The sequence below is a fragment of the Schistocerca serialis genome, chromosome 2 (genome assembly GCF_023864345.2).
Source record: "Schistocerca serialis cubense isolate TAMUIC-IGC-003099 chromosome 2, iqSchSeri2.2, whole genome shotgun sequence".
Lineage (NCBI taxonomy): Eukaryota > Metazoa > Arthropoda > Insecta > Orthoptera > Acrididae > Schistocerca > Schistocerca serialis.
In genome coordinates this window covers 147024289-147040404 of record NC_064639.1, presented here as the reverse complement: position 1 = coordinate 147040404, position 16116 = coordinate 147024289, and the positions used below count along the sequence as shown (strand labels likewise).

The following is a 16116-nucleotide window of genomic DNA, read 5'->3' as shown; positions in this document are numbered from 1 at the left end:
GGTTTCCATCTGAGCTCTTGATATTCATGCAAGTGGTTTTCTTTTCTCCAAAGGTCTAATTTTCCTGTAGGCAGTATCTATCATACCCCCAGTGATATATGCCTCTACATCCTTGCATTTGTCCTCTAGCCATCCCTTCTTAGCCACTTTGCACTTCCTGTCGATCTCATTTTTGAGACGTTTGTATTCCTTTTTGCCTGCTTCATCCACTGTATTTTTATATTTTCTCCTTTCATCAAATAAATTCAATATCTCTTCTGTTATCCAAGGATTTCTATTATCCCTCGTCTTTTTACCTACTTGATCCTCTGCTACCTTCACTATTTCATCTCTCAAAAATCTTCTCCTTCTACTGTATTTCTTTCGCCCATTCTTGTCAATTTTTCCCTAATGCTCTCCCTGAATCTCTCTACAACCTCTGGTTCTTTTAGTTTATCCAGGTCCCATCTCCTCAAATTCCCCCCTTTTTGCAGTTTCTTCAGTTTTAATCTACAGTTCATAACTGCCCCTGGAAATGTTTTACAATTTAAAACCTGGTTCCTGAGTCTCTGTCTTATTATTACATAATCTATCTGAGGCCTTCCAGTATCTCCAGGCTTCTTCCATGTATACAACCTTCTTTTATGATTCTTGAACCAAGTGTTAGCTATGATTAAGTTATGCTCTGTACAAAATTCTACCAGGCGGCTTCCTCTTTCATTCCCTACCCCTATTCCATATTCACCTACTACGTTTCCTTCTCTTCCTTTTCCTACTGTCGAATTCCTTGATTTGTCCGTCAAAAATGTTTTTGGAAATTCAACTCCTAAGGGGATGAAATAATGGGTGAAAGGCAGCAAATACATGTATGTCTGTTTTAATCTTAGGTGCTTTGTAATAAAAAGCTTACTCATCATGCCAACCCATGGATTGGCCCCTCACCCCTGACGATCCCTTATTGGCTTCTCTCGCCTGCAAAATAAGATTTGATTTTGTTTTTTTTTACAGTTGTTATATTGTGGATGAAATTTGTATGGAAAGACCATCAAAAGACCCCAAAATGCAGTATTAAAATAGTCTCCAACTCCAGTTACGAAAATCGCATTTTGGTCAGAAGTACATTCGGAAAACACCATGCTTCTATAGCCTTGATTAGAGTAAAACATTTAGAAGGTGTTGTAATTTGTGTACTAAATCGAAGAAAGCTATTGAACAGTCACTTGTTCGCCACTGGTCATTTTATTTCACTGGTCCAAATTTTTTTCCCAGTACTTTTTTTTTCAAAACTGATGAGCTATTTTTCTGTTTTCTTTTTCTATCTCGCTTGCGTTGTACACTATTGGTTTGATGACGGCCTGATATATTCTTGTTTTTGCCTGTCTGGAAAGTAACTTAGATCTTATGACGTTATATATAGCTCGTGGACATCTTCCCCCGGCTTGAATTCTCGTTACAATCTATTGCTCTATAATGGTTTGTTAGATGATGTTGACACCGAGGTAATTGAATGTGTTCCTCTTCTGTATTGTCGTCCGCAGCTTGTGGTCGTGTGGTAGCGTTCTCGCTTCCCGCGCCCGGGTTCCCGGGTTCGATTCTCGGCGGGGTCAGGGATTTTCTCTGCCTCGTGATGACTGGGCGTTGTGTGCTGTCCTTAGGTTAGTTAGATTTAAGTAGTTCTAAGTTCTGGGGGACTGATGACCATAGATGTTAATTCCACAGTGCTCAGAGCCATTTGAACCAATTTTTTCTGTATTGTTAGGATCGTGATTGTTAGATGATTTGGTCCTAACTGAGTTCTTCTTCGTATTGCCCTGAACTTCGTTTTATTTTCATTTACACTTAGACCTACTTTTTAACTTCTTCAGTGAGTACTGTTCGCATTTTCTCCAGGTCTTCCATGCTCTTTCCTATCACCAGAATATCATTCGCAAAAGCCAGACCATTAATTTTTTTCTCTATGGTGACTCCTGCAGATCCTCAGGATGTTGTTGAGGGCTAAATTGAACAGGATTGGTGATATAGTATCTGCCTGTCTCACTCCTCTTTTTACCTCAAATGTTTCTGAGAACACCCCGCGTACTTTCACTCTACACTTTGATTTCATCACACACATTTTACTTAGCTTTATCAACTTCTCCGGTATCCTACACTCTGCCATTATCCTCATCTCCTCTCTCACTATGCTGACAAATGCTTTGTTGAAGACTATAACGTTACAGAAAGTATGCTGTTTCTTCTCCGAGTACTTATATAGTATTTGTCTTAGTGTGAATATTTGCTCGGTTGTTGACTTACCCTTTCTGAATCCAGCTCGTGCTGTGTCTAATATTTCTTCAGTGTATGGGTTGAGCCTGACCTGTATATTCTTATGTTATTTTATGGCACATGCGTAGGAGAAATAACCCTGTATAGTTCGGTATCAACAATTTGTCTCCGTTCTTGTGTATTGGACAACTGAGTGTATTAAATGTTAAAAAAGACAGTCCTTCACCGACGTGAAAGAACAGAACCGTGAAAAATCAATAACAAGACGTAAGTACTAACAAAAACAAGAGTTTTATTGCAACATTTCGATATCATACATATCCTTTAAACCTTGGTAATGTCCGTAAGAAATCCCTTGGTACGTGTCCAGTCGCACACACACTAACCGCCGGAGGCGCTGCCGCAGATGATTGGAGAGAAAAGGAGAGAAGTAGACAGATGAAGGCTCAGCCGTGATAGGGGTAGGGGTGCGGAGCGGGCGCCGGCGGGGGCGGCAGCGTGGGCGGCTGCGGGGGCGGCGGCGCGGGGTGTCCCAGGCGCTTGACCTCTGCGCGGAAGCCGTTGTGCGGGTCGGCGGTGTACTCGACGATGCGCGTCGTGCCGTCGGCGTCGACGAGCGAGTAGGCGCCTCGGACGGTGTCGCCGTCGCGGTGCTCCCACTGCGTCTTGGCGTCGCCCGTGTGGCCGTCGCGCACCGCGTAGTCGAACCGGTAGCTGGCCGGCGCCACGTAGTCGTAGATGATCTCGTGCTGCGGGGGCGGCGGCGGCGGCGGGGGCGGCGCGTGGGGCAGCAGCCCGGCGTGGGCGGCGGCCAGCAGGCACGCCAGGGCGACTACGGTGGCTCTCATGGTGGTGCGCGCTGCAGTCTGTGGTGGCTGCTGGCCGAGCGCCCGCAACTTATATACGCGGCTCGAGCAGAGAAAGTAATGGCCGCCGCCGCACGCTATGGTTATGACCGCTGCGGCAGTCACGACAGTCGGCAGCGAATTTCTTAGGGAGGTCGCAACTGCGCACCAGTACACTTCCTCATATCGACGGCCACCTACTCCGTTTTTCTTAATGACCTCCGAGGTGAGTACGTGCGAGCAAAGCTGGTTCGTTGTGCGAATCTGCAGAAGGGTTGTGATCAAGTGCTGAGTCTTCGTGTTCGACTACAAAAAGCCTTTATGCCGGGACTAAGAAATTACTTGCGCATTCTGAAAACTTTGCGACACAACAAAGAAAGAAGATATTTTTCTTCAAATTTATTTATTTATTTATTTTACAGCATAATCTCATTGTAAGTCTCTACACTTCAGCCAGCCATCTCTTTAACCGCCGCGTGGGATTAGCCGAGCGGTCTCAGGCGCTGTAGTCATGGACTGTGCGGCTGATCCCGGCGGAGGTTCGAGTCCTCCCTCGGGTATGGGTGTGTGTGTTTATCCTTAGGATAATTTAGGTTAAGTAGGGTGTACTCTTAGGGACTGCTAAGTTAAGTCCCATAATATTTTACACACATTTGAACATTTTTTCTCTTCAACCCCTCCGAATAATGGTGTCTTTCTTTGCAAAATACGACGAAAAACAGTCGCAACATCAAAAAAATGTTTATTGTAGACTAATGAAATTTTGTGAATTGTCTAGGTAACATATTTATCTGATTCACAATGCAAGAACACAGGTTAACGCAAGTGCGAGATAAGCCATTATAAATGTGAAATGCTGGTGTGTTAATAACCGGTGTAACCTCCAGAATGTTGAATGCAAGCACGCATACGCGCAATCATTGTGTTTTAAAGGTGGCGGATGTCACTTTGTGGGGTGGAGTTCAATGCCTGTGTAAATAGGCTGTTTAGGCTTTTATGTTGGTAACGCCACGTAGCGCTCTGTATGAAAATCACTGACTGTGCTGTGTGCAGTCTGTGGCTGATTTGCATTGTTGGAATATTTGCTGTTGTAGTGTTGGGCAGTTGGATGTGAACAGCGCTTAGCGTTGCGCAGTTGGAGGTGAGCCGCCAGCAGTGGTGGATGTGGGGAGAGTGACAGCAGTGGTGGATGTGGGGAGAGAGATGGCAGAATTTTGAGAGCGGTCGACCTGGACGTGTGTCCGTCAGAAAAAGGAAATTTGTAACACTGGATCTCATGAACTGATATATATATATATATATATATATATATATATATATATATATATATATATATATAATGACTTTTGAAGACAATTAAAGTAAATACATTGTTTGTTCTCTACCAAAACCTTTCATTTGCTATGCCTATCAGTAGTTAGTGCCTTCAGTAGTTAGAATCTTTTATTTAGCTGGCAGTATTGGCGCTCGCTGTATTGCAGTAGTTCGAGTAACGAAGATTTTTGTGAGATAGGTTATTGTTAGTCAGGGCCATTCTTTTGTGGGGATTATTGGAAGTCAGATTGCGTTGCGCTAAAAGTAATGTGTGTCAGTTTAGTGTCGATCAGAATAAGTAAAGAGAGAAATGTTTGATACGTTCAATTTTGCTCAGCTGTTTAAAAATCAAATAACGCAAGAGGTTTTATCAGCACAGTCATTCTTAATTTTTCAAAGGGGACGTTTCACCTGTTGCGCTTGGTCGGTCAACACGGGGACGGTTAAAGCCTGTTTGTGGATGAAGCAGGAGCTGTCGTGCAATGATGCTCGATTGGAGACCGATCTGCTGATCGAGATGGCCAAGCGTTATCCTGCTGGTAAACAAACCGTTGTATGCTGTTCATGAATACCTTCACAGCAGATCGAATCACCAGACTGACGTACAAATTTACAGTCAGGGGGAGTCGGACAACCACTAGAGTGCTCCTGCTGTCACACGAAATCGCACCCCACACCATTACTCAAGGTGTAGGTCCAGTGTGTCTAGACGCAGACTGGTTGGTTGCAGGCCCTCAACTGGCTTCCTGATAGCCGTGGCCATCAGTGGTGAGCAGTGTTGCCAACTCTAAAAAACCCGTGTCGCTAGATTCAATATCAAAAGTCGCTAAAACTGGTTTTACTAGGGGTGTGCTGAAACTTTCGTGCTGTGAATGGTGCAATAAGCCAGAGGGGAGGGGGGGGGGGGGGGTTAATAAAATATTAATAAAAATTCTCATACGTAATTGCTATATTGTCTTAATTAAATGACGCATCGCTTGCAACAACATACATATAAAATACGCTAACGTTTAATTAAACATGTTATCATAATTGGCGCAACACCTAAATTGTTGTTTCAATCACGTTAGACAAATATACTAGAAATATACAACTATATTTGTAACAAAAAAAAAGCAAGAACTCAAATTAAGTTACAAAATACACTCCTGGAAATGGAAAAAAGAACACATTGACACCGGTGTGTCAGACCCACCATACTTGCTCCGGACACTGCGAGAGGGCTGTACAAGCAATGATCACACGCACGGCACAGCGGACACACCAGGAACCGCGGTGTTGGCCGTCGAATGGCGCTAGCTGCGCAGCATTTGTGCACCGCCGCCGTCAGTGTCAGCCAGTTTGCCGTGGCATACGGAGCTCCATCGCAGTCTTTAACACTGGTAGCATGCCGCGACAGCGTGGACGTGAACCGTATGTGCAGTTGACGGACTTTGAGCGAGGGCGTATAGTGGGCATGCGGGAGGCCGGGTGGACGTACCGCCGAATTGCTCAACACGTGGGGCGTGAGGTCTCCACAGTACATCGATGTTGTCGCCAGTGGTCGGCGGAAGGTGCACGTGCCCGTCGACCTGGGACCGGACCGCAGCGACGCACGGATGCACGCCAAGACCGTAGGATCCTACGCAGTGCCGTAGGGGACCGCACCGCCACTTCCGAGCAAATTAGGGACACTGTTGCTCCTGGGGTATCGGCGAGGACCATTCGCAACCGTCTCCATGAAGCTGGGCTACGGTCCCGCACACCGTTAGGCCGTCTTCCGCTCACGCCCCAACATCGTGCAGCCCGCCTCCAGTGGTGTCGCGACAGGCGTGTATGGAGGGACGAATGGAGACGTGTCGTCTTCAGCGATGAGAGTCGCTTCTGCCTTGGTGCCAATGATGGTCGTATGCGTGTTTGGCGCCGTGCAGGTGAGCGCCACAATCAGGACTGCATACGACCGAGGCACACAGGGCCAACACCCGGCATCATGGTGTGGGGAGCGATCTCCTACACTGGCCGTACACCACTGGTGATCGTCGAGGGGACACTGAATAGTGCACGGTACATCCAAACCGTCATCGAATCCATCGTTCTACCATTCCTAGACCGGCAAGGGAACTTGCTGTTCCAACAGGACAATGCACGTCCGCATGTATCCCGTGCCACCCAACGTGCTCTAGAAGGTGTAAGTCAACTACCCTGGCCAGCAAGATCTCCGGATCTGTCCCCCATTGAGCATGTTTGGGACTGGATGAAGCGTCGTCTCACGCGGTCTGCACGTCCAGCACGAACGCTGGTCCAACTGAGGCGCCAGGTGGAAATGGCATGGCAAGCCGTTCCACAGGACTACATCCAGCATCTCGACGATCGTCTCCATGGGAGAATAGCAGCCTGCATTGCTGCGAAAGGTGGATATACACTGTACTAGTGCCGACATTGTGCATGCTCTGTTGCCTGTGTCTGTGTGCCTGTGGTTCTGTCAGTGTGATCATGTGATGTATCTGACCCCAGGAATGTGTCAATAAAGTTTCCCCTTCCTGGGACAATGAATTCACGGTGTTCTTATTTCAATTTCCAGGAGTGTATATACATCCCGGTATGTGTGCTATTCATCGACGTCACTCAGAAGATCGAATGACTCTTCTGTTTCATGCTCTGACAGAACTGTAGTTCATGTAGAGGGTTGAACGTTGCTCAAAAGATGATGTTGCAGTTCGACTAGTTTTGTCGCAAAAGAATAACTTTTGTTCGTTCCAATAAGCTCCAATACGTCTGACGGTATGTCAAAAGATGCACAATCTTTATTTTGTTTCTTCAGCTGGTCTCTCAATATGATCAAAGCATTAATTGTCTTTAACGATAATCTGTTACGTTATTTAGTTTTTATAATGTTCATAGAACTTAATATTCTTTCCACTTCGGCATTTGAATGCGGTAGGCATAGAACAGTCATTGCTAGCTGTGAAATCATAGAAAAAGGATTCTCCCCTGCGGCATTTTTATACTGCACAACCTCACTCCAAAATCGAACAGTGTTAGTAGAGTTATTCCACCTAATGGAGTTGATATTATGCCATTCTTGCAGCATACCGTCTATGAAATCGCCACTAAAACCCAATTCTTTGGCTTCGTCCGCTACAGCATTATTTTTATTCACTTTTAGTGTTTCTTCAACATTCAGCATTGACATTTTTTTCAGGATCGTAACGTTACTTGGAAGTCTTGTTGAATTTCTTTTATGAGTTTCAGACTAAACTGGATGCATCTCTTCTTCAAATAAACTTTATTTTCTTCAGAAAAACTTGACTCAGACAGTTTCTGTTCAAACATAAAGCCAAGGTTCGGATTTGCGTACGTACATTCGCCTGGAACTGGTGTTGTCAACAAATCAACAGTTGCAAAAACTATGTTTTGCCCGAGTGACTGCATGAGAAATAAAAGTGTATCTAGTAATTTAGTGGGGTCATTGTCTTCTCCTTCAAAAGCTTTTATTGCTATTTGTACGTCTTTTAAAGCATGTTTAAGGTAAATTATGTTAAGATGATTTGAGTCGTCACAATACATCTTGTACGAAAGATCGGCCGAGTAACAATTGTCTTGAACCATGGCAAGTGACAAATGTAGTTTTAGTTCTTCCCACTGCTCCAGAATTCTTCGTATTGCTGATTCAATTGAAAGCCAACATGTTGCGCAGACCTTCAAAATTTTTAGTGGCTGTTTTCCACAATTTATTGCCTCATAAACCTTTTTATATTCCTCTTGTCTTTTGGGTGAAATGGAGAACCAATTGTAGGTTTCCCGTACAAGAAACTATGTTTCTAGGTATGGTATTCACTGAGGCGTGCGAAACTGCAAGCTGAAGAGTGACAAATGCAACGGATCAATACCAAATGCTTCAAATCGTATTCTCCCTTGAGTTGTTCGAAAAGCCCATTGTTTATTCCAACCATTGCAGAAGCATTATCTGTGCCAAATCCTACCATATTAGCGATTGGAAGTTTGAGATCTTTCAAAGAATTCACAAGAACAGCAACCAGATTTCTTGCATCTGCAGTTTCTACTACAGCGAGTTTGAGGAATGCTGATCTAATGGTTTGGTTGTTTACACTATAGTACTGTATAACGATACCTAGAATTTTAGATATTGATGCATCTGTGGATTCATCTATTAGTACACTGTATTTTTGGTCACCTATATCTTCAACCAATAATCGTGTAAAATATGGAGCCAAAACTTAAGTTATACTGTTAGTGCACTTTGTACGATGTAATTGCATTTTTTTAGCGCCCTCATCAGCGGCAAATACCTTCTTGCACAGTATTCCTAAATTATCTGCAGCTAAAATAGAACAATTTTCAGCAATAAATAAAGATGGGTGTCTACCGCTCTGCTTGCTATTCTAACTGTAGTTTTAGGAACAATTTTCACAGGTAGGGTGGTTTGTGTTTCTTTTTAAATCAATTTTTTGTTTATGCTTAATAGTTTTCGAATGCTTTCTAATATCACACAATTTAGCGTAAAAAACTGTTGCACATACTTGACATCTTGCCTTGGATAAGTCTCCAACGACTGGTTTCAGCCATCCATTGAATTCAGGTTCTGCTTCCCACGCATCCCGATATTTTTGAGCGTACTGCTTCTTCTTCTGCGGTAAATGCATTATGTAAGCCACCACAACATAAGTTTCACCAATTTATAATCACTAAAATACATTAAAACGCAGGCGAACTAGAGGTCAAGAAACTATCTACCCACTCGGTAACTCGATATCAGTCCTATTGTTCATTGTTTGAAACGTAATAATGTCTGAAATACCCCCACCTAATTATTCTTGCGTTACCACTGTGCTTGTGGTAATAATTTGACTGCGAGTTAACATTTCCAAAAATTAGAGGTTGCTGGTATGAAATGTATTTTATTGTACTCAATATTACGTGTCTTTTTTGTCAATTCGAAAAATAAGGGGAGTTCAAAAGTTGAAGAATTATAGATCGATACGCTATCGACGAAAACAGGCTAGTGGATAATAAATAATGAATTGTTCTATAGTCAAGGTTTTCTTACTCTGTGGGCAATTCCCACATTCAGGTTTACAAAATACTGAACAATGCTACATGATCTGTTAAGAACTTAATTTAACTTAGCAAATATAGAACAAAGTCAGTGTAGTACCTATTCTATCATTAAAATCTTAGTTTTGTTAATGAAAATACTGGCCCAAAATAGTTTTGATTTGTGCTTCAAAAGCCGTCAGTACTCCAAAAGTCGCCAGATTAGTCGCTAAATAATTTTTGTCGCTAAAAAGTTTTTTTTGTCGCTAAGACGACGGCAAAAGTCGCCATTTCTAGCGACAAAGTCGCTATATTGGCAACACTGCTGGTGAATTGGTGCGTTCCTGGCGCCAGTTTCCGTCGATCGTCATTTTGATCTTTGAGTCGACTTCGATGCTTATTTGTCTTCTGCTCATCTTTGGCGGCGCGGATTTAACGGCAGCGCGTGCGCTGTGCTGAGGAGGTGTGTCGGGATCGGCGGTGAGCGCGAGACACGTCGGACTGTGTATGTAGGCAGGATGGCAAGAGGACGAGTCAGACCAACACCACCTGGAGTACAGGCCTGCGCGCACTCCAGTGACGTCACATACTGATGGCCGGGTCTGTATCGGAACGCTCGTGTTAAGCACTCTGCAGCTACACGAACTTTACGAGCTTTAGAGCTGAGACCGCATAGGGATTCTCGTGCTTTCTTTCCTCTTCTACGTGGCCTTCTAATGAAAGTATGGAAATTTATATCATTGCGTAAAGTAAATGAACAAAACTGCCCTATGTTATTTCATGATGTAAAATTGTTTTGACGATTTGCCTTAAATACGCGTTTCTAGGCTTGAATACAAACTGTAATTTTAAATTCTGTCTTTTACCTACGTTTTATTGCAGTAAAAAATCGGCAATCTGCAATAACAAGCAGACGTTTTCGGTTTTAAATAAAGCAGCTGGAGCTCCTACGGAATTTAAGAATTTGTTTCCCTGATTATTTTCGTTAATTTTCCTCTCCACTTCAAAATTTGCTGACCTCAAACGTAACTCAAATCATTCGACGAAATGGAGCACCTCCTGACAATGTTCAATAAATCAAAAAACACGAAAAAATATTTTATTTCCCTGTTTCTCCAGAACTTTAGAACCTTAAACATGAAAAGACTGTTTCTCCTATATCCTTGACTGTAATTCGTGTCACAGAGTGCTGTTAATTTAATCACAATGCACTTACATCGAAATTCTGCTTTATGCACTGCTTAATCTGTCGAACACTGAAAATCAATTATCTGAGGTAGTTTACTCAAATTGAAATTATTTCCGAATAGCTGTATATGTAAAACTGAACAAAATCATTCTGTAGCTCTTCCAAATAAAAGTACTGGAAGCTCAATAACCTGGTAGGAATGATAACGAATACTAAACATTTTCGAGCCACGCTAATTAATATAACTATTCTGTGTGACAGTAGTTGCTTCGTATTAACCTCGCAGCAATTGTCCAGAATTAAGAAACAAATTATACTGGTACATGATACATAAGTGCTTTTAAAAACAATTGGTAAATGTAGTGCAATGGAAACAAATAACACGCTATAAATTTTTTGTCATTTGCTTACCCTTGAATGATGCACAGACACAAATTCCTGTCTGGGAATAGCTGCAATCCAGCGATTTCTCAACTTCACACATTTGGGAAATCGAAACATGTGGACTTTCATGCCTTCTTGGGATTTATAATTTCCCTGGAAAAAGGGAACGCAACAATTGTATCCCATACTTCGAAGAGCTGTAGGCGAATATTGTATGAAATATGTATCACTTTCACGTGGCACACACTTTCAACACAACATACAAGCGAACATGATTGCCGACTATAGATAAGATGGCCAACAGTTTGTGACGTCACGTGCCAATATGGCCGCTGTGCATAGGCGTTCTATAGAGAAGGCTTTGGTCGGACAAGACTGGAGCGGGGCCAGCGGTTAAGGCGTGTTGAGCCGTGAGTGCAGATCCATCGCCCATGGTGATTTGGTTTTCCTAGAGTTCGGAAGGACAAGCTCCTTCGAGTCTGTTATAAGCTACACCGGCGGATTGAATTGGAATCGCCGAGTTGCTTCGGTGGGTTGCGTGCGGCTTAATTGAATATACCAGTGTACTAAAAATCCTTTGGAATTGTTTTAGTTGTTTATCACTTACCTCGGTGTCGTGACTATATTGACGGCAGTTGAGGAAGTGTGGCTACGCCCAACCTACCGACATGAAGTGTGGTTAAAGACGCAGCTGAGTAGTGAGTAAGTCCGTCTCTGACGTTTCAAGACACGCCGAGATACGTCCTCTATTCTACCTTGTAATTCATTTGGTAGTTTGGCGTGTAAATGTGCACCGACATAATTCTTGTCATCTTAACTTTAGGGCATGATTTTTAGCGAACTTATTAATCAAAGTGTAAGGGCTGGCACCGGCCAAGTTATTCACGGAGATTAATTTGTTTCTATTCAGTTGTATTGATCACCTGATCTCTAGATAAGATTGTATAGTTTATGTCTTAGAATGTTGTCTGCCGTTCATGTGTGTTGTGTTACCGATGATTGGCAGCGGTCGACGCGAGCATACTGGGAGCGGAGAGATATTTAAGGCCCTGTCCTCTCCTTTACATCTAGGGTTATGTGGTCACTGTTGCGTGATTACATCTTTCCGGTGGGGAATTATAGCATCTGAAGTTCAATTGCAGTGCAAAGCTGAGTACATTTCTATGTCATTTTCTCTCTCGTGGATCTCTCGTAGTGATTTGAATCCTTGCTCTGGTCGCGTCTATAGCTAATTCACACGCAATATTGAAGCAATCTCATTTTAGGGGTATCGTCATATGATTGGTTTGGTTAAAATTAAAGCACCTCCTTCATTGTTTTAGTCATTTGTATATAGTTTTGTTTAGGAAAGTTGGCTAGCCAAACCTTAAAAGATCTGTGTTATTACCCTTAATGTGTTCCTCAGCTGATTGGTAGTAATGAGAGTTGTGATGGAAATTGTATGAACATTTGTACTATTTAAGTAAAGCTTTACCTGAGTATATCTACATAGTCTATTCAGATTTCATGTTTTATAGGCCTTGTTCCGGCTAAAGAAATTTATTTGTTATTTGTCCAAGTGATCTGGCCTTGTAAGGCAGTCTCCTGTATTATTTATTATTGTGATTGTGATATTATAAATCATTTGATTGTAATAAAATATGTAGCAACTCCAACGGCTTGCTATTATGATTTTGGTGTGTCACAACCATTAAACATTTCAACTGGCACCAAGTCAGAACCAGCTTTCATCAGAAAACACAACGGAACTCCACCCTACCCTCCATCGAGCTCTCGCTTGACACCACTGAAGTCCCAAATGGCGGAGGTGGGGTCAGTGGAAAGCACGTTACAGGGCGTTTGGCTCGGAGCTATCCTTCTGCCGACTGCTCCTCAGATTGCTGCTGCAGTTGCAGTACCCGACGAGCCATAACCATACGCCGAACACGATGGTCTTCCCCCTTGGTAAAGATACGTGGCCGTCCGGAGCCCGGTCTTCTTTCGAACTTACATTGTCGTCATCATCGCTGCCAGCAATCATGTACAGTGGCTACATTCCTGCCAAGTCTTTCTTTTTAATACTGCAGAAGAAACATGCCCAGCTCCTCATAGCCCTGTTTCACGATCTCGGTCAAACTCACAAGGGGAGGCCGCCAATTGTGAAATTCAGATTCGATTCATACTGCGCATAATAGAAGCTCATGGCCAGAGGTGTAATGTGGCAAAGCACCAAGATGCACTTCTCAGCCGTTGTCGAGAAAATCGACAGTTAAAAGAAACCGTTGCGGGGAAATACTCTCTACGATTAATAACTTTCTACAGCATCGTGGCGCAGCGGTAAGCGCTCTGGTTCGTAATCCGAAGGTCGCCGGATCGAAACTCGCGCCATGCAATTTTTTTTTTTTTAGTATTTGTTTTTTGTAATTCAAATATATATATAATTCCCGGCAATCAATTGCAACAATTATGCATATAATATGTTGTTGAAAGTCGTTTGTCGTGGAAAAACTGGCGACTTCGAACATCATTATGTTTTCCGCAAACAAAGTAGTATTTCACAAATGTTATTAATATCTTCATACTGTTATCCACGTATAGTTAACGGAAGACGTAGAAACGATATTCCGAAACGAATACGTATAGCGTTAAGTCAAACGTTCGAATTAGAATAGACACACCACGAACACAAATTTGCTGTGGCAGGTATGAAATATAAACTCCGTTACTCGCTCGTTACACTTGAAGGACAGATGTTGAATGGGCCGAAACGAGCCGCCGCATAACAGCGTAGTTGCGTGCTAACTTCGAAAGAAGGTAGATGCGGTCCCTAGCGCAACTTACAACATCGTCGAAAATCAGTGCGGACGGGAGAGCTTTGGTACACCCTGTTAAAAAAAAGGGAAAAATGGAGGCGGTACAATTGGAGAGCGATCCGCCTTCACCAACATGCATAAGCAATTCATATATATATAACGTATCAAAAATGATATCGACAGGAAGTGCAAAATGGCTAAGCAGGGATGGCTAGAGGACAAATGCAAGGATGTAGAGGCTTGTCTCACTAGGGGTAAGATAGATACTGCCTACAGGAAAATTAAAGAGACCTTTGGAGAGAAGGGAACCACTTGTATGAATATCAAGAGCTCAGATGGCAACCCAGTTCTGAGCAAAGAAGGAAAGGCAGAAAGGTGGAAGGAGTATATAGAGGGTTTATACAAGGTCGATGTACTTGAGGACAATATTATGGAAATGGAAGAGGATGTAGATGAAGACGAAATGGGAGATAAGATACTGCGTGAAGAGTTTGACAGAGCACTGAAAGACCTGAGTCGAAACAAGGCCCCGGGAGTAGACAACATTCCATTAGAACTACTGATGGCCTCGGGAGAGCAAGTCATGACAAAACTCTACCATCTGGTGAGCACGATGTATGAGACAGGGGAAATACCCTCAGACTTCAAGAAGAATATAATAATTCCAATCCCAAAGAAAGCAGATGTTGACAGATGTGAAAATTACCGAACTATCAGTTTAATAAGTCACAGCTGCAAAATACTAACGCGAATTCTTTACAGACGAATGGTAAAACTGGTAGAAGCCGACCTCGGGGAAGATCAGTTTGGATTCCGTAGAAATGTTGGAACATGTGAGGCAATACTGACCTTACGACTTATCTTAGAAGAAAGATTAAGAAAAGGCAAACCTACGTTTCTAGCATTTGTAGACTTAGAGAAAGCTTTTGACAATGTTAACTGGAATACTCTCTTTCAAATTCTGAAGGTGGCAGGGGTAAAATACAGGGAGCGAAAGGCTGTTTACAATTTTTACAGAAACCAGATGGCAGTTATAAGAGTCGAGGGGCATGAAAGGGGAGCTGTGGTTGGTAAAGGAGTGAGACAGGGTTGTAGCCTTTCCCCGATGTAATTCAATCTGTATATTGAGCAAGCAGTAAAGGAAACAAAAGAAAAATTCGGAGTAGGTATTAAAATTCATGGAGAAGAAGTAAAAACTTTGATGTTCGCCGATGACATTGTAATTCTATCAGAGACAGCAAAGGACTTGGAAGAGCAGTTGAACGGAATGGACAGTGTCTTGAAAGGAGGATATAAGATGAACATCAACAAAAGCAAAACGAGGATAATAGAATGTAGTCAAATTAAGTCGGGTGATTCTGAGGGAATTAGATTAGGAAATGAGACACTTAAAGCAGTAAAGGAGTTTTGCTATTTAGAAAGTAAAATAACCGATGATGGTCGAAGTAGAGAGGATATAAAATGTAGACTGGCAATGGGAAGGAAAGTGTTTCTCGAGAAGAGAAATTTGTTAACATCGAGTATAGATTTAAGTGTCAGGAAGTCGTTTCTGAAAGTATTCGTATGGAGTGTAGCCATGTATGGAAGTGAAACATGGACGATAACTAGTTTGGACAAGAAGAGAATAGAAGCTTTCGAAATGTGATGCTACAGAAGGATGCTGAAGATAAGGTGGGTAGATCACGTAACTAATGAGGAGGTATTGAATAGGATTGGGGAGAAGAGAAGTTTGTGGCACAACTTGACTAGAAGAAGGGATCGGTTGGTAGGACAGGTTTTGAGGCATCGAGGGATCACAAATTTAGCATTGGAGGGCACCGTGGAGGGTAAAAATCGTAGAGGGAGACCAAGAGATGAATACACTAAGCAGATTCAGAAGGATGTAGGTTGCAGTAGGTACTGGGAGATGAAGAAGCTTGCATAGGATAGAGTAGCATGGAGAGCTGCATCAAACCAGTCTCAGGACTGAAGACCACAACAACAACAACATGAATTACAAAAAACTAATAATAAAAAAAAAGTTGCATGGCGCGAGATTCGATCCGACGACCTTCTGATTACGAACCAGAGCGCTTACCGCTGCGCCACGACGCTGTAGAAAATTATTAATCGTATAGAATATTTCACCGCAACGGTTTCTTTTAACTGTCGACTTTATCGACAACGGCTGAGAAATGCATCTTGGTGCTTTGCCACATTACACCTCTGGCCATGAGCTTTTATTATGCGCAGTATGAATCGAATCTGAATTTCACAATTGGCGGCCTCCCCTTGTCAGTGAAGTATTGCTAATGGCGTCCTTGTCGCCTTAAAA

General features: G+C 42.8%; 1 protein-coding gene across 1 annotated transcript in view; it reads right to left on the bottom strand.

The window, feature by feature from the left end:
- Nucleotides 1-917: 917 nt before the first annotated feature.
- The window catches only part of LOC126455810 (angiomotin-like), a 39809-nt gene continuing 24610 nt past the window's right edge, over nt 918-16116 (bottom strand). Inside the window, exons 2-4 of the mRNA XM_050091571.1 lie at nt 3045-3234; nt 2749-2993; nt 918-951 (exon numbers count right to left, since the gene is read on the bottom strand). Coding sequence (XP_049947528.1) covers nt 918-951; nt 2749-2993; nt 3045-3234 — 469 coding nt within the window. The remainder of the gene's footprint in view (nt 952-2748; nt 2994-3044; nt 3235-16116) is intronic.